This window comes from Diorhabda carinulata, chromosome 7, assembly GCF_026250575.1.
Source record: "Diorhabda carinulata isolate Delta chromosome 7, icDioCari1.1, whole genome shotgun sequence".
In the NCBI taxonomy this organism is placed as follows: Eukaryota; Metazoa; Arthropoda; class Insecta; order Coleoptera; family Chrysomelidae; genus Diorhabda; species Diorhabda carinulata.
This window is the reverse complement of record NC_079466.1, coordinates 15867384-15887457: the sequence shown is the minus strand read 5'-3', so window position 1 is coordinate 15887457 and position 20074 is coordinate 15867384. Positions and strand designations below refer to the sequence as shown.

The 20074-nt window shown below is 33.6% G+C and overlaps 1 protein-coding gene across 3 annotated transcripts in view; it reads left to right on the top strand.

The window, feature by feature from the left end:
- Nucleotides 1-20074, top strand: part of LOC130896715 (calcium uniporter protein, mitochondrial) — a 183023-nt gene that overhangs the window by 143279 nt on the left and 19670 nt on the right. For 2 of the 3 annotated variants that reach the window (XM_057804989.1, XM_057804988.1), the window contains one exon: nucleotides 15054-15357. In XM_057804989.1, the coding sequence (XP_057660972.1) occupies nucleotides 15054-15357 (304 nt within the window). Of the gene's footprint in view, nucleotides 1-2715; nucleotides 2876-15053; nucleotides 15358-20074 lie in introns of those variants that run through there. The other variant, XM_057804990.1, reaches the window with a different exon arrangement.

Genomic DNA, 20074 nt, shown 5'->3' with positions numbered 1-20074 from the left:
ATAAGGTTGCTTAACGCATTTATCAATCTTAGATATGACTCTAGATAAATCGGATGAAGAAGTCTATTTGATCACCTCAATCTCCAGACTTTATATGTATGGACTTTTATTTATGGGGAAAGGTGACATATATTGCTTACAAAAATCCACTAACAATGAAAGTTTCTATGAAAATACGAATACAACAGTCCTTTTATAGCCAAGATCTGCTGTGAGTGGTTCCAAGAACATAATTGGTGTGATGGAAGAAAGTTTAGAACATTTCAAGAATAATTTGTTTTGTTTTCAAATCGGTCCTCTCTTTGCACCACATTTAAACTCATCAGATTTTTTTTACTCTGTAATGTGCATATTCTCCTGATGTATCTATCAAAATGTGAATATGCCTCCGATTGTCGTTTTATTTCAAAATTTCTCCTTTTTACCACACTTTTTTAAACTTCCTCTGTTAGTTTGTCTGTTTGTTGTGTATTTATTTGTTCGTTTGTCTGTTTTTTTATTTGTTTGTCTATTTCTTTGACTGTTTGTTTATCTGTTGGTCTCTTGGAACTTTCTAATAAAAAATTCATTTTTAATCTTTTAATCAACCTATTGACTTTTTGATTTCTAATAGTTTCTCAACATTGATGGTTCTATAAAAAATTGTTAAAATATTCGATAATATCGTGTGAATGTATCAACTTAATATTTGTGGAAAACAAAACTTTCAAATCAAACATTTTTCCTAATAGAGGACAATACATATTAAAGTGAAATTTATTAAGAAACAATGAAGAAATTAATGTTAATAGTAGCATTGACTCTATTTGTATTTCTATTGACTATTATAATAGAATTAATTATGATTTCATATTTGAATTTTCAATTGCGTGGTTAGGTGGATGCCTTGCAGTCAAATGGTCGCGGGTTCAAGTCTGACTGGAAACATGCAATTTTGCATAGTTTTTTTGATTAATTGATTTTAAAAGTTTCTTAGGTTTTGGTTTTCGCCGGCGTAGAGGCCATGAAATTCGTAATGCAGTTAATTATGCGTGGTAAAGAATACAGATTTAGCTGTCTATCTAGTGTACTATAACTGAACTGAAGAGAAAAAATATTCGCTAATGACTACATTTCGACCTCTCATTGAAAAAGTTAAGTTTAGATCTGGCACCGTAGAAGTTTGTAGGTCACAACAAAAGCGGCGGAAGAAATCAAGAGATTTTCCAGACGACCGCTATCCATATGTACTGACACACGACTGATTCATTTGTCAAGGCTTAAGCCAAATGTGGCGCTCGCGTAGTTGTAAATTGTACACATTGTACAATTTTTATTGATAGTTCTGCAGAATTAAACACACAAAAAAGTCTTTTTAAAAAATGAGACGCTAACGACCGGAAATTAGCTTCTCATTATAGTGAAACGGAAAAATCAAACAGGATTGGCTCGTCAACCAATAGTTCTAGAGTTCTGGTTAGTTAACATCGAAAAATTCTCTAAATTCTAGAATCAACCCTCCTGAAATGATTTTTACTAACAAAAAAAAAGAATTAGTACTCAAACACAACGATGGTTTCATCAAACTAAAGTCAATATTATGATGGTAAAAGATCCCTTAAACTGGCTACAGAAGAAAAAACACTCGAATTCACCGAAAAGTATCTAAAGAACCGATGCAAACAAATGAAACAGTACAAAAATGAGACGTTACCGTGCTCGAAAGAATTTTGGATTACACGAGGGTTCTGAACGATGAATAGTGATCTTCTGTCTGAATTTTAGCAAATTTCTAGTTTCTATTGCTGATGAGAATATTTTGAGCAATTAGTAAGAACGAAAAATCGTTACGGCAGTGAGAAGCTGTCGTACTATGCCGAGTTCTGGTTTCTACGAGGGTTCTAAGCGATGAGTAGAGATCCTCTGTGTGAAGTTCAGCAAAGTTCTAACCTCTATATTCGTTGAAAATATTTCTATTTTCATTTCGAAAATTCGAGATGACTGATCGATCATTTCAAAAGGGCTAGATAAAGGTTAATCTGCTAAACTTAACAGAAAGGATCTCTACTCATCGCTTAGGACCCTCGTGTAAGCCAGAACTCGTGATAATACGACAGTGTCTCACTGTTGTAGCGATTTTTCGTCCATACTGAGTGCTCAAAATATTAAATAAGTCATTTAATTAAAGTCATATTAATGTATTTAACTTATAAAGAAGTTTCTAATTTTTTGTTATATAAAAATATTCATATGAATGCAATTAATTCATTAGATTTCCCAATTGTTTATTGTACTTTTTCGGTAAAATTGATAATTAAACGTCTCACAGTTTAATTCAATAAATACGTCAAAAATCTTTTTACCAGATATATTTTTCAATATTAATTCATTTATTCAAATTAATACTAATAGTAAGTTGTGCAAAATTGTTTCTACTGCCTTTACAACCAATTAATTCCAAGATACAGTAATTTGTATTCTAATATGACCACCCTGTACTGATGATCTTATTTTAAACTGCATCTTCGTTTATTTAGTTTAATAATAAATTATTATTTTCTCTCATCCATCAACCTATGATAAGGTTACACAACAAAGCTCATATTGTGGAATTTTCTAAAAAATATCTTATTTAGATCATTGGCTATGTGCCTCGGTCATTTATTTTTTATTCTACTTAAAAATGAACGCATTTTGTTTTATATTTAGATTTGCCTATAGCTTAAGCAATTTCAGAAACTGACCCACAATCCGGCAAATCTGTTTCGTGGGCCGTTGGGATATTTTCTGGACTTGTTGCATTATACGGACGCATATACAGAGAGACACGTTTCCTTACTCTTCCGGAGCATACGTTAGATTATGTCGATACGTATAATGAACAAGCTAAAGCTCAGTGAGTATTTTGAAGATAGTAAATATCCTTCTTCTAAAGGCTTCAAATAACAGAAAAACATATTTGATTCGTATAATCATACAACTTACAGAATTTATTTTTGTAATTTTAATTATATTAATCTATCATATATAGGAATGTTATTTTTTAATATTTTTTTAAAAGGAACATAAAAAATGATTTATTTTAGTCTTTTTCAAAATATGAATAAAAGTTACTGCTCATATTCCAGTATTTTTCCGAGATATAACATCTTTCCATAAACTAAACTCCTAGACGAAATTCACCAAGCATATCGGTGTATATAAAATTTTTACCCGAAAATAATTACAAGGATGTATTGATATCTAGTTAGCCTAGACCAGTTCTATGCATAAACAAAATATTGCGTTACCATAGCAACGAACAATAACTTATTAGAAGTGTCAGTGTAAAGTTTGACGTCGAAAAAGTAAACCAGAGCTACGCAAAAAATTAAAAGAAAAAAGATATCCACCGAAATTGTGAATATCGAAAAATGATAGTATCGAACCATCATCAAGTACCTGTATTTAAAAGGGTATTTTGGACTGCAAGCTTCAAAAAAGGTAAATTTTCCATTGAAGATGATGACCGATCGGGAAGGCCAGTTTCTGTGTCAATCCCCGAAAATATCGATGCAGTTCATGACATGATTTTATCAGACCGGCTAAAACGGATATTTGAAGCACTGAATATTTCATACGAACGCGGTCATCATATAGTTCACGTCAATTTGGACATGAGAAAAATTGTTGCAAAATGGATCCCGAAATGTTTGAATGTTGACCAAAAGCGTGCAAGAGTAGAAGCATCGCGTTCGATCTGTGCTCGATTTGAAAACGGTGTAGACTTCTTAAGCCGAATTGTTACTATGAATGAGACTTGGGTACATTTCTACGATCCAGAAACAAAGCAACAATCGATGGAATGGCGACACTCTGGTTCTCCAAGATCTAAGAAGTTTTGTGTCCAAAAATCTGCTGGAAAAGTTATTGCCTCAGTTTTTTGGGATTGACATGAAGTAATCATGATTGATTGACGCGGAAAGCTATCCAAAGGTGTTTTGTTTTTGCAGGACAACGCGCCTGCACACAAATCTCATGTCATGCAAAAAATTCGTGATTTAGGGTTTGAATTACTAGAACACTTATTCACCAGATTTGGCTCCCTCCGATTATCATCTCTTTCCTCAACTGTAAAAAAGTTTAAAAGGTCGTAAATTTTCTTCCAACGAGTAGGTAATAAAAGCTGTGGAGGTCTGGTTTGCAGAGCAAGAAGAAACATTTTTTTTAAAGGTTTAGAGACGTTGCAGGTTCGCTGTAATAAATGTATTCAATTAAGAGTAGACTATGTTGAGTAATAAAATATTTTGACATTGAAATTTTGTTTGGTGCTATAGTAGGCTAAGAATTTTTCAATGTATCCTCGTATTTGTACATAAAGAACGCACGAATTTATTTTAAGAGTTGTTACTTAAGTTTCTAGATAGACAAATAAATACAAATATTTATAATTGGATATGACTTTTTTGTTTTCCATAATGTTCTTCATTAAGATCAATACACATTGGCGTGCGTTTGAACCAGCTGTCGAAGAAAAGAAGAAATAATGGGATGTCATACAAGGGCTGTACGGTGCATGTTCCATCAATTGGATGTTTTGGGATAGTCTTCCCAGATTTTTTCGAACACTTCTGGCAAACAAATGTTGGTGTTCCTTAGAAGTGTTTCGTGCGCTAACATCTTTTGTTGGATGCCTCAATCTCACGGTATGTCACATCAGTTTAAGCAGAGCATAGATATTTTCTGGTATAACAGCTTATTTTGGATGACCTTCACGAAATTAATCTTGTAGCGAAATTCGATCACGATTGCATTCAGAAAACCAGAGAAACACGGTGGTGGTTAGAGATGGTGCTTAATCACCAAAAGTCGAAGTAAGTTGATCGGCACATTGATGTTAGTTTAATCCACGTCGAATGTCATGGAAGATCATCGCACGAAAATGTTCGCGATTTAATTCCATTTTTTGGTCAAGATGAATTTTTCAAGTACCTGTGAACAACTTAAATAGTCCTCGTAAAACGTTTTGAGTACGTTCACGATTAAAAATGTCAGACTTTATGCTGATAATGTCAATTTGAAATATTCACATCAATGTTGCCATATCTCAAAACTTAAGTAGCAACCCTCGTATTTCGTATGAGTACGCTATGACACCTTCACTCTTGTATTTTGCCAGGATATATCATTAGTGTAATATCAATGATTGGAAAAATCTCGAATGTCAGCCTTAAACCTTCAGATATACATGTTTAGCAGAAGTTGCTATATCTTGCATAAACTGCCTTTTGTTAGCAGTTTTAAAATGTTTTAAGAAACAATTTGCTTTAATGTCCGTATGGAGTTGATCCCTATATGTATGGAGTGCACTGTTGCCCATTATTTTTTGCAAACAATGAACCGAAGTTGAAATTCGCTAGCTTGACAATTGGTTATGAATACTTCGAAAGTTTCATAGAATTTATTGTTGAAGCATTTAGTTGTCATTATGAACAAAACAGAAACAAAAAAAGGTCAAGGGTTTTCAGAAAAATATTTTTTCTCTCGCCGGGATGTAAAAATCGCTTCTCGTCCCTGGTATGCAGGACAAAAGTGATTTATTCTCTCCCGGGAAGAGCTTTATTTATTATCGCGTGAAAATACATAATTGAATTTAAAAAAAAATGATTTTAAACGATTCTAGTGATAGTGAATCAGAACTTTTCATCCCGGCGAGAGAAAAAATAGTATACGCACCACGGCAGAAAAGTAGGGCAGAGCCTTCGGCGAGGATGCTCTACTTTTCTCCCTAGGTGCATAATGTACTATTAAATTCAAAAATCCACCATCATTACATTAAATTTTTAATATTTTTGAGGTCATAAACAATTTTTTGCTGATATATTTTGTTATGATAACGTATTTTCTATAAAACAAATTGATTCTTTGACAATTAATAGAAAATAATTCAGTAAAATTTGACAGATTTCGCTGAGTCTCCTCTAGTTACGAATCACTGGAGGAGCTACTTATAATAATTAGCCTATTGCTCAGAATTTATCTGCTGAAATCTGGATTTTAGTTTTCCCAAAGATGTTACTCATGTTGCAAATTGTATAACATTTATTTCATATCTTATCCTGAAACAATAGTAAAAAAACGTATGATTGGTATTGAATATTTTTTGTTGCTGTATGTTATTATACGAATCAAATAAAGCACGTTACTTCTTCACCGTTGTATTGACGAGGAAATTGAAGTAACAAATCTTCACTCAATATAACTAACAAATGGTAAATGGTAAATTTGTATGTAAATAACACAACTAACAAAATAAATGTATTTAAACACTTCGATCTGGCGATCATTATACAGTGTGATGATAACTATTGGGACATAGACAAACATGTGACTATAGAGCATCAATAGAATATTACAAATTCAAATAAAACAAATTTTATTTGAAACATGACACTCGATGTATCAATAAAAAATTATTTCGATATAGAAACACTGCATAAATTTTCTATATACTTAATAGAATTTATCGAAAACTGGAGGAGTGTATGAGTGACACTCAATTTGGTTTTAGAAGTTGACATGGTACTCGGGGTGCCCTTTTCAGTTTTAAAGTATTCATCCAACGCTGCCTTGTTGTTAACTGAGAAGTTCATACAAGTTTTATTGATTACGAGAAGGCTTTTGATAGAGTCCGACATGAAGAATTGATACACATACTGAAAGAAAAGCAAATAGATTACAGAGACCTCAAATAATACACTTTATCTTTTTTATTCTTTTATCTTTATCTTTTATAATTGCAGTGCATAAAATGAAAAACTCGTTTACATATACAAACTAGAAGAACGAATTGAAAAAGAGAATGATAAAATGTTACATAAACTTGATCCTTCTGTACGGAATAGAGGCAACTACTTTAAACAAAGCAATAATGAAAAAACCGGAAGCCTTTGAAATGTGTATATTGAGAAGAATACTACGAATATCATGGACAGATAGAATCGCAAATGAAGAAGATTTACGCAAAATGGAACCACAAAGAGAAATTAATGACTACCATAAAAGCCCCCAAATTAGAGTATTTTGGTCATGTAATGAGGGAACAACGTTACGAATTCCAGAGATTGATTATGCGGGGAAAGATAGAGAGAAAGAGATATCATGGCTGCGAAACTTAAGGGAGTGGTTTAACTGCACATCAAACCAATTGTTTAGAGCAACTTGAAATTTTATATGTAACTATAATGGAGGTGCACGAATTTATTTGTTTTTGATAAAATCTAATGTAATCTTTTATGCTTTATACCAAGGCGGTTTGATGGAAGAGTGACTTTTCGTTTCGTTTCCAAACCATCCCAGCATCTCTGTCATCACCTCTTCATTTTTATAAATAGCTTTGCATCTGGTTCCTTTTCAGTACCCTCGAGTACTGAACTAATCAAGTCTTTATTCCGAATTAAACAGAACAAAAATACCAAGAATTTCATCTACAAGTACGAGATTGGTGTACATGACGGATTCGCCTCTTCGTCTAAAAATTCATAGCATGACCTTCGTATAGCTTGATCGTAGAATGAGCAGATATTTTTTGTAATATTCTAGGTATTCGAAGCACAAAATCTTGCGGAGAAAGCAACTAATCAGTAAAATATTATATGATCTAACATCTTAATTATAATTAAGCTTTTAACAACTGTATTCCCAAAGTATCGATCTTTTCTCATATCTCCACGTCTCGGGCAACCTCTGTGGGATAGGGGCATCACCGGGGAGTTTTTACGAACTCATTAATGTATCCAGTCGCTTATTATTAGGAAAAACAGCACGTTACAGTCAATAGAATGAAAATATTGCTGACTGTTTTTTTTATATAAAAATATTGTGCACAACAAATATGTCCCGATAAGTCACACGAGCACTAAAAAAATACTACGTTCAAGTAATCCAAATATTGCGTGAAATATGGAGAAAAAAATGGTATAACTTTAGATAAGAATTAATTAGATGTTTCACCACGACAATTCCTCATTGAATCCATACAACCTTAACCAACAATATTTAACAAATCACCAAGTCGTACAAATTAGTCAGCCTCCGTATAGCTTCGATGTAGCTCTTTCCCAAATTAAAAATGCTGTTGAGAACGTCTTACTCAATAAAATTGGAACTATCTATTTTAAGGAATGTCATGTCAAAAAATTCGATATTTGTCAGACAAATCTCATTAACAAAATTTAGCGATGATGTTAGGGGTGGGTTACTCGTAATCAATAATTCAGTAAATTCAATCAGAGTGAGATCATTGAAATTTTATTGACGATCAATGCTGACGATAGGTCTATATTACATAAAACCCAGTCGTGAATCTATTTCACAATTTCCGGAAAGCAGGATGGAGCTAAAATACAGAAATGTGACTAAACCAGGTAAATAGAGTAAATGGAAGTATTCAACAATACGTGCTGTGCTCATCGGTATAAAATTCACTCTAAATACCTCACGTACATAATAAACCGAAATAATTGACTTTCAAACGAGGTAACGTTTTGATTGAACAGGCACGAAATGTTCACATGAATCTGTACTTTAAATTTTCCGGATGCAAATGTGTGACGTTTTTTTTTCCAATATGTATTATTTATTCACAAAAGGCTGAGATGCTGTAGCAGATGGCGATGAAACTACATGTCGTTCCGATTTTTCATTATGATGTTTCTTATAACGGCGTCAATTTAGAATAGTGTACCCTAGACGTCAATTTTTAATCTGATTTCAACTTTTCGAATGACAGTATTTCAAATTGCAGAATCAGGTTTCAAAAGTGACTGATCGTCATATAATTGAATGACTACCCGGCAGTGTCGAATTTTATTATATGAAGAAGGAAAATTTGTAATTTAAATATATACAGTCGTGACCTAAAGGATAAATCATTAAATTACGTCACACGAATTTTATGATTTTTTTCCCATCCCCATGTCCTTGTCACAGTTAGTCACATTTATGAGACTGCCCACTACCTAGTGTAACATATTTTGCAAATTACAATTAGAAATTATTGGATTAAAACAGCGTTTTCGAAATGAGTTTTATTTCCATCTAAATTATTTTATTTAATTTATAAATTAAAGAAATTAACACAACATATATAATTTGAAGATATGAACTTAATCTTGAGTTCATAGATTTTCAATCCACAGTCACATTGTCACTTCTTCTTCTTCCTGCTGTGTATAGGCATAATTGCCTGTTTTTCTTCACGTCATTGCTTCTGCTCAGTCACCTGGAAGGTTGTCACTCCATCTTTTCCTAGGTCTTCCAAGGCTTCTTTGTCCTGCTGGTGATTTGTCCCTTGATATTTTCACAATTCGTTCTTCCGCCATGCGGTCAATGTGCTCATTCACTTCTTTTTCGACATTATTTGTGTCAACATCTTTTTCTTCAAGGACCAACTTGGCGATAGGTAAAAATTACTGTCATCTAATTGCTTGTGTTGATTAGTGACTTTGTATGATGCAAAATATAGTAAATACGGAAGAGAATACCTAAATTACTTTTTTTCTTCATTTTAAACTTTATTCGTAAGTTAAATATCACAAAATAGCAGAACGATGTTGTTTCATCCGCAAAATTCAAAGGTCAAAAGGAATAAAGAAAAAAGAAATTACGTCTAGGCATAACGGCATTTAAAAAAGGGCGACTAGGTGGTCGAGGCGTCACAAGTAGAATGAGTGGGATCTTATATTAAGAGAGAAATTCTGTATTCTCAAAAACTTGATACAATTATTGCGAAATGCGGGAAAAAAGATATAAATTTCAATTGGCAAGTGATTGTGCATTTTTTGCATTGTAAAATATTGAGCCCTTAACTAATTCTAAACGTAGACTAGGTAGGTAAAGGTCGTCCTCCGCGCTCCTAAGTTGATAGCCGTGCAACGATTTTTCTGAAATTGGAGAAGCTTGCTTACGAATTGGGCAAACGGATTCAAGGATGAATAAAGGAAGTCAGAATTTTTAATCTTTTGAGGAAGTCCCTGCAGTGAGTCCTGCTGTTTAGTCCGAGTAAATATCTAACAGCTCTCTTTTGTAGTTTGAATATTCGCTCAAATTGAGTCGCACCACACGTACTTCAGAAAGGAAGGGCATATTGGAGATGACACTCAATAAGGGCATAATAAACAGTTAAGGAGTTGGTGAGTTCAATTCTTTGAAAATTGATCTCAGCGCAAAACAGGATGGAACTCCCATTTCAAGGAATTGTCCACAACAAGACCTAAGAAATTCACAGATTCAACGATGTCAATGGTGGTGTTATCTTATCATTTAATAAATTTTCCTATGATCTTAGATAACGTGGAATAGAGTTCAATTTGGCGATAATTCGATGCTTGATTTTTATCCCCTCCTTTATGCAAAGGTATAATTAAAGACGTCTTAAGGCAATTGGGGAAAGTGCCATTTTGATATGAAACGTTAATTAAAGTAGTAAGGTGATTAATGTGCAATCGGGCTGACTCGAAAACCTTTTTAATGTAATGAAGCTATGCCGAAACTATAGATATAAAAAAGAAATTGTGTAAGTTAGAATAAGCATCAGGGAGATCACGAGGAGTTATAGAAATTGATAAATTTTGGGCTACATTCACCAAGTAATTATTGAGGTTATCAGGTGTAGTAAAGATTACGCTCGATGAAGAAGCCTCATTTCTCAAATCATTCACAATGGACCATGCTCCTTTAGAAACATTTCAAGAATTGGCGAGTCTCCTATTATAATAAATATCTTTGGCAGCTTTTATTGTCTTGGACTTGTGATTGAAGTTTATGTTTTTTTAAATTAACACCATTTAAATCATCACCCCTGATCCTTTTTATGACGGCACTCCTCTAATCGCGAACGGAAATTATTGAAAACTTTCGGCAGTAATGCTGATGTAAATGCTGCCATTTTACCACGGATATTCTCCTTTAGCTGATTAATAGTTCTTGATTACACTTTGTGTTTAAAGAAAGGAAAGAGGCGTCAAATCTGAACTACAAGTAGGCGATGGGATATCACCTCCTTTCGAAATAAATCAGTCTGGGAAGATCTGTTTTACAATCACCATGATTCAATTGACGCGCGGCTGGTAATTCTGTCTTGTTAAAACCAAGTACTATAACTCCTGAAGTTACAAGTTTTGGGCCAAAGAATCTTCCAACATCGCGATACGGAGTTAGGTATTAACAGTGACGTTTTGTACCCGCGCATTTCCAATGAAAAAAGAACCAATTATTCCTCTGCTCGAGTTAGCTGTTCATCCTGTTACTTAAGGCTATACAGTGGTTTCTGGTATTTGAGTTTGGACAATATTGACGGTTTACAAACTATTTATATGATCATAGAAAAGAATATCGTCGGAATTGGAAAATCGAATAAGCATTTCATTAGTACATGCGAGCCTCTTTCTGAAGTCACAATCTTTCAATTCTTTTGTTAATTACAGTTAAAGATAAAAGTTGTCAGTATCAAACTATATCGACCCAATAAGACTCAGTACGTTGTTTGTGAAATGACTGACAGATGCTTCCATCCCACATTCTAGACTTTTTAAATGGAGTAGGATTGATGGATCAGCTGTAAAGAAAGGAGGACTATTAAGGTATAGACGAAGACAACAATGAAATTGGATGAACCTGATTTCTTTAACAGTAGAGTTTTCATATCTGACACGTTGTTCAATAAATTTGAAAAAAAGTGAAGTACTGACAAAGTCACTGCAAACTACGCAGACGCGCTATCATCTTATTAATGTTCTAATTTCACGATGACACTGCTTTCATCATGACAGTCACAACAGGGACACAATAGATCGTTTGGGTCGCAGTGTATACGAGACCCCAAATCCATACATACGTATACGAGGTAGTTTAGTTTCACGACTGCCACTGTATGATTGCGAGCTTATCTCATAGAACTGATTTGGGCACGGCCAAAGAGGTACGTACAAACGTGGATTTTTTCCTGTTTTCCTAAAATTTAGAACAGACTTGGTGAAATATGAACTTTTACATAGATATGTTAACTTTGTTTGCCTTTTCATAATGAATGGGGTTGAGGTAAGAAAAAAATTAAACCTAAGTTGAATATTTTTTCAAAAATATATATATTTTTTTAAATTCCAAAATTAATAACAACTGTAACTTGTTATAAAAGGAGATTACGATGAAAAATAAATATTTTTTTTTCATAACCTTTGGTTTTCTTTTTAGGGTCAGGTACTTTTGGGACCATCCTCTAACATACCTAATTAATGAGTTTTCTTTACGATGATGACTTTTCTACTGGTATCTAAATACGTTTATACAAATTGAAACATTTACCTTTCCCTCAATTCATTTAAACTTTGAAAAAGTACGGTTCATTTTAATGCTAAAACGTCCAATTCAACTTTTTAGATATTTAAAGGTTCACAATAAGATTCCCGAGAGAGTTAGAATATTCTAGAAGTTCATCAACGAACAATACACCGAGAAACGATTTCAATGATTGGAGCTTTTCCTTTCTCATCTAGTAAATGCTTCGGAAAATGATTTTCTATAAAAAGATATTGTGAAATCTCTTTTGTTGGCAGTATCGATAAGTATTATAAGAGAATTATATATCAAAAATTGCCCCATTCATCACTAATTATTTGAGTTGTAATGAATATACAGTATTGTCAAGTATTATACGGTACATAAGAAGAATGATTTAAACAGTTCATCTAATTTACTTCAAATCTACCTGTGTATATATCAATAAATACATAACGATAAACAGAAACTGTTTCAAACTGGACCTAGCTAATCCTGGTAATACAAAATACTTAAGTTGACAGTATCAAAATTGCATGGACAAGAATTTTGCCTAAAAAGTTGAATCTTAGAAATCTTAGTCATACAAGATTTCAAAATTCCACGTGAAAGGAATGTGGAGAAAATAATGAAAAAATAAATGTAAAAAGATGTTTGCTAAGAAATGGGGACTGCAACCGAAAGTTGTATACAGCAATCGTGATCTATGGTTCAGTAGTATGACAGTAAGAACCAAACAAGAAGGATCCCATGAAAGTGCAGAGAATAGCAGCACTTGGTATCTCCGAAGTTTTGAGAAGTACCGCTCAAGCAGCACTAGAAGCAAATCTACAGCCTATAGAATTGTTTTTAAATGGTGTAGCCTAAAAAAGCACTTTCCCGTTTGTAGAGAATAATCTTTGGAGACCAAATAATTATAGACATACATATTTGGAGGAAATTGGTGACATGGGAGGAAAAAGAATAAATAATCTATTAGCTCAGAACACGACTATATGATTACTAAACCGTATTCGATGAAAAGGACAAAAAACATTCCTATAAGAGAATAATGGAATAAGGAATCAGCTAGCAGAATATCAGCTACCGAACAATGAAAAAAGCAGGTAGATAGAAACAAAACCAATTATTGAGACAACCTACAGGGGCTGAGACAGGCAAAAACTAAGGAACTCCAAAGCTCTCCAGGTGCGCTTGAAATACAAGGCGAAGATCTATGCCAATTACAGCCATCCCACATTTAGACTTTTTAAAAGAAGTGGGATTATCGGATCAGCTGTAAACCCTAAGGATCTCCAGTATCGTAGCAAGAAAGGGGGACACAATAGATCCTTTGGATCGAAGTGTATACGATACCCCAAAATCCATACATTACATTTAAAACTAAAACTGGTAGTTAAATCCACCGTGTTTCTATAATTATATCTTTTTATTTCGACGCCGTCTCCCTACGGAGGTTGGCGATCCAAATAGCTATTGTCGCACGAGAAACCGCAGCTCTGTAAATTTCTGTAGACGTCTATCCGAGCCATCTTCGCAATACTTTCATCCATGAACTTTGTCTACGACCGACCGACCGTTTTCCTTCCCTTTTATTATCAGGCGGAGAATATCGCTCGTCTCTCATTATATGTCCTAGGTACTGCAACTTTCTTACCTTTATTGTCGAGAAGTTCTTTATGTTTACCCATTTGCTGTAGGTCCGGAGTTCCAGACTGAGGTTGCGGTTTGCCAAAATTGTCCTCATGTTGTTCAGATTTTTCCGCGCTTGCTCAATTCTTGATCTGATTTCGAGTTTTGGGTCGCATTGCTGGTTGACGAGCGTGTCCAGGTATCTTAGAGATGACACTTGTTCAATGATCTCTCCATGGAGTCTTTAGGGTGGCGTTTCTTTGTATTGTTGAGAATATCAATAGTTTGGTCTTGGACTTATTCATATATAGGCCGAATTGCTCGCTATATTCTACAACAACGTCCACAAGAGATTGAAGCAGGCTTCTGGCCCCTACCACGGTATCATATGCGTAACGAAGAATGTTTATAATGTTTCCATTCATCTTTTTACCTGCAGTTGTATTCTCGGGAGTTTCTCTGAATACTGCCTCAGAGTAGAGGTTAAACAGTAGGGGAGACATACACATCCTTGTCGCACGCCTGTTCTTATTGCTATTCTCTTCTGATGTGGACCGTTCAATTTTGACTGTTACCGCTAGGTGCCAGTAAAGCCAGGTTATGATCTTTAGATCTTGTGGATCGATCCCTGTTGGTTTTAGGATGTTTATCATTTTTCGATGTAACACACAGTTAAAAGCTTTTTTATAGTCAATAAAGCATTCATGTCTCTACATCTCATTCAAGCAGCACATTCAATGATTATATAATTTATGATAAAAGTAGCGAATATAAACTACCAAACGATGATACTTAGGATTTCTTATTAGGTGTGTAATGCGGCACTATCTGAAGTTTCTCAGAAGGCCGGAAAACTTCTAAAAATCGCAATGAGTCAAACTTAAGTTCAGAAATAAGCGGAGTAAATGGATCGTTAATACTTCTGAACACGATAAAAACGTAGTAATGAATTTGAAAGTAGTTTTCGGCATTCTGCAAAGAGTGAAAAGTTCTTAGAAAACCATTCGAGTTACACTTTGGATATTGTTCGCTGTTACTTCTTGTTCTCGTAAAACGATCGATTATTATCGATAATATTGTGATCTAAATATGAATTAAATAATGTCGTTGTTTATTCTTTGTTTCAGACGTAACAGTGGAATACCACAAAGGACTGCCTCAAATTACAGTGCCCTTGCCGAGTCGAAAAGAAAGATGTAAATTCACACTAAAACCGATTACTAATACCGTAGGGGACTTTTTAGAAATGTTAAAACGAGAAGATAAAGGAATCGACAGGGTGGTGTGTAAATGTCGCGACGATACTCGAATAGCGTCTTCCAATACTATAGAAACTTTATTAGATGATGATTTCAAATTAGTGATTAACGACTGTTCCTATAATGTTATTTCTCCGAAACACGAGAGAGTTACAGGAGAAGAAATACAAAGGTAAATATATAAATATTTTAGTTGTGTAATGATGCTTCTAAACGGGTAATATTTTTAGTGTAATATGTGTCTACAATAGAGTAGCCGGCAACATTGCTAACAATAAAAAACACACTATGCAATTTAGGGTTATATTTTAGTGTCACTATACGAGGATGTATTGATATCTAGTTAGCCTAGATCAGTTCCGTGCATAAACAAAATATTGCGTTACCATAGCAACGAACAATAACTTATTAGAAGTATCAGTGTAAAGTTTGACGTACAAAAAGTAAACCAGTGTTAAGAGGAAAGCAGATTTACGAAGATATGCTTAATACCCTTGGTGATCAATGTCCTTCGTATGCGACCGTGAAAAATTGGACTGCAAGCTTCAAAACAGGTAAATTTTCCATTGAAGATGATGATCGATCGTTAAGGCCAGTTTCTGTGTGAGTTCCCGAAAATATCGATGCAGTTCATGACATAATTTTATCAGACCATCGAATTGGGCTAAAACGGATATCTGAAGCTCGCGCGTTAATCATATAGTTCACGTCAATTTGGACACAAGAAAAATTACTGCAAAATGGATCCCCAAATGTTTGAATGTTGACCAAAAGTGTGCTAGGGTAGAAGCATCGCGTTCGATCTGAAAACGATATAGACTTCTTCAACCGAATTGTTACCATGGATGAGACTTGGGTACATTTCTATGATCCAGAAATAAAGCAACAATCGATGGAATGGCGTAACTCTGGTTCTCCAAGACCTAAGAAGTTTCGTGTCAAAAAATCTGCTGGAAAAGTTCTTGCTTGAGTTTTTTGGGATTGCCATGGAGTAATCATGATTGATTTTTTGGATAAAGGTATAGAACAATAACTGGAGATTACTATTCAAAATTACTGACCACTCTACGGGAAAAAATTAAAGGAAAAAAACGCGGAAAGCTATCCAAAGGTGTTTTGTTTTTGCAGGACAACGCCCCTGCACACAAATCTCATGTTTCCATGCAAAAAATTCGTGTTTTAGAGTTTGAATTACTAGAACACCCCCCTTTTTCACCAGATTTGGCTACGTCCGACTATCATATCTTTCCTCAACTGAAAAAAAGTTTAAAAGGTCGTAATTTCTCTCCCAACGAGAAGATAATAAAAGCTGTCTGGTTTGCTGAGCAAGAAGAAACAGTTTTTTGAAAGGTCTAGACACGTTGCAGGTTCGCTGTAGTAAATGTATCCAATCGAGAGGAGAATATGTTGATTAATAAAATATTTTGAATTTGAAATTTTTTTTGGTTCTATAGTAGACTAAGAATTTTTCAATATATCCTCGTAGTCTTTGTTTTCGTTACTATTTGATGTCTTTTGAAAATTTGTGGGAATAGTATGACTACTACAGGTCTAAAAAGAGAATTATTGACATTATGAATTGTAGAATGCGGAAAGCGTAATATATAGATATAGATAGAAATGTTAAAAAAGATTAAGGGAATGTTTTCGCTGAAAAATTCAATACATCAAGTGATTCAGAACCTTACGCAAAAAAATGTGGGAGAAAAGAAGTTTTAGAGCGTTTTCCTATGTTTTTTATGCGTAGAATCGATTTTTCGAGTGTGCTGAACCCAAATCTGTTCGAGTAATTTGTTTTAAACAATTTAATTGTTTATGAAGCTATAACTCTTAAACAAATAGAGGTATGAAAAAAGTTTCCTATCAAAAAGATTTGTTTTAAAAAGAATTATAAAAAAGGTTTTTTTGCAAAAAATCAATATTTAAAAAGTTATCGTCGATATAATGCAAAATTATTGCAAAATCGACGTTTTTTCTCACCTTACCGGTCATTACTTGGTTCCTACATGACGTAGAAAGATTAGAAGCGGCTCATTTTAATTATTAGCGTTTAAGTTTCAAATTGATATTCAATTTGAAATTTTGGGCTTCATTCATTCGAAATAAAAACAGAGAGACGTTTCGACCTATTTAAGTTTTTATCAAAATATTATTTGGCATTGACAACTTTATATATTATATTGATTAATAGATCACCTACAACATGAATATTAAAATAGAGATATATTTTAACCACTATAATTTTTTTTCGTTTTTTTTTCAATTGTTATTTCTCAACAATAAGTGAAATCTATCTATTGAATTTTTGTTGATATTCATGTTGTATGTAATCTATTAATCATTATAATTATGCAAGTTGTCATTGTAAGAAATAAGAAATTGCAGATATCTGCCTATACATCTACACTTTTTGTTCGCTGCTAGCTGATTAAATTGTAACGACATTTGTTCATTTAAAAACTTAGTGTAACTGTAAGAAATTTACCGACTTTTTGATTTATTTTTATTTAATTAGTTGAAATCCATTTCTGATATTTGTGAAGTGAAACAATCTATCAAAAGCTGCTTCACAATCAGCTGAAAAATATAAACTGATAGTGTAGTGTATTGTTTCTATTTTTAATTTGAAAACTATAAGAAGTAGCGGACCTCCTACCGCGAAACTAATAAACTCTTGTAATACCCATCTAACCTAACCTAACCTTTTTTCCAAAGACTTCTGGGAAGGGGTCCCAGATGCGCTGGATTCATCCGGTCACCCTTTTCACCATTGGCACAACTTAGCGAACTTAGCCTCACATGTGCTGGCTGTACTCTTCTGGAGTTAGGGAGGAGATAGAGCCTAGAGTAGGGAGAGCAAATGCCAAAGGACTTGTCATGAAAGAGCGCTACTAGGGTTTCTGGGATACGAATATGATGTCTAACTATAGTCAGTCTCTGATATTTCATTTTTATATGAAATATCAATATAAGAATGGCATACACGCTGTTTTCCTATTTTATACCTACATAGATGAAATTCAAATTAAAGTTATTAAAAATCTTTTAATTATATTTTTGATAATAGCTATGATACCTATTATATGCATAGTTCAGAGAATTTCCAATTTTTTCAAACCACTCAAAAAATAATATATCGAAAATACCACAAAATAGGCGATTGTCTCTGTCATCACATTTTCATTTTTCTGAAATTGCTTTCCACAAGGAGATTTTTTATTATCACGTTTTTATTAGCTCATTTTCGTGTCTGTCTGTTGGTTTTGTTCACAATTTGACATTTTAATTTGAAGCGCTTCCGATGGTCGGATTAAGCTGGAATTTTTCACTTCTGCTACTCAACAATTCAATATTAAATACTTTCTAACTGTTGATTTTGTGCTGAAAGTATTCAATTAAATATATAAAAATTTATAATATTGAAATTTGGAGTTTTAAATGTAATAAATCATATGTAAATTTATTTGGTCTGTTATATTTGAATTTCGGAATATCGCTAGACTTAATTATGCAAACAAAAACGTTAAATCAAAAAATCAGAAACTTAATTAAAATTGTGATATATTTTGTGATTAAGTTAAATAAATTGGAAGTTAAAATTCCATAAAGTTCATCGCTCGAGACGTGATAACTAGTCAAAGAAATATCTACTAAGTGTTGGAATAAATTCTACCTAGAACATCTAACACACATCTGTGGATGCTGAAGAAAACGAGTAGGTGGAAATGTTGAAAGAGTATGAACAACAGGTTCATCACGAACTTCGTCTTGCCCTCGACGTCGTCTAGGAAGTGGCTCATTTGCATCCAATCTTTCGATTTCTTCTGAACGCTTTTCCACGAAATAGTCAAGTAGAAAATTTGTGTATGTCAATAATATCATATTTTGATCGCTCACTTCTTTGTAAACATAATGTGAATTCAATATTGCACGTTGAACGAAATGTATTCCTAATTTCTTGCGGTGACAGTGACCAAGAATATATGCAGTTTTCTTCAGATGACAAAGTGTCGGATACTGAAATTTGCAAAATCAATATGAATGTGCTACAAATTTAGAATCCTATATTTTTGATTTAAGAATTTAAGCCAACAAAACTTGGATGCAATGGAATTTGAATCAAACTCAAGAATCGAACATGACTGATTCGACTGGCCAATCGACGAGTGTTTTTTATTGGATTTTCTAATATACACAGGTACAGGAACTGATGTCAAAGATTTTACAGGCAGATATGACATTGGCAAAAGGTTAATTATTCTCCTGACTTTACTTGAACCCTACGTAGAGAAGGGACTCAATTATAGTATACAAGCTTCAACTTATTTGATGATCTACATAAAATGAAAATCAATGTTTGTGGGACTGTTAGAACGGCTCAAATTACTACCAAATTGTGAGTGATGAGTTTATCTATCGCTCGTGCGAAAATCTTTTCGTCGGCTATACAAAGAGAAACGCCAAGTGAATATTATGTTATCCACTAGTATACTGCTCCAGATGAGTATACTCGCAAACTCCAGGAAATCACGGCTCTCAACTAATACGCAGTGAAAGGGTTAACAAAATTTTCATGGACTCTTTTAAATCATAAAAAAGAAAAAAAAATTAGAAAGATTTTGTGGATCATTAAGAAACGAAAAGAATGAAGAAAGAGGACAGTTATGTAGACCGGTTGAATTTTCATTTCATTAGAGCGACGTGTGAAAAAGTTAACAATAAGTGGATGAAAGAACTGACGGTCTGTTGTAGTGGTATATAACCCTTAGAAAGATTTAAATCTCTTACAAAGTCATCATCTTATTTTGAGAAAAGAATTTCTGCTTATTTGAGATATCTTCAAAATCGACATCATTTTGTGGTGATCTTGGACTATTGTAATGTTGTAA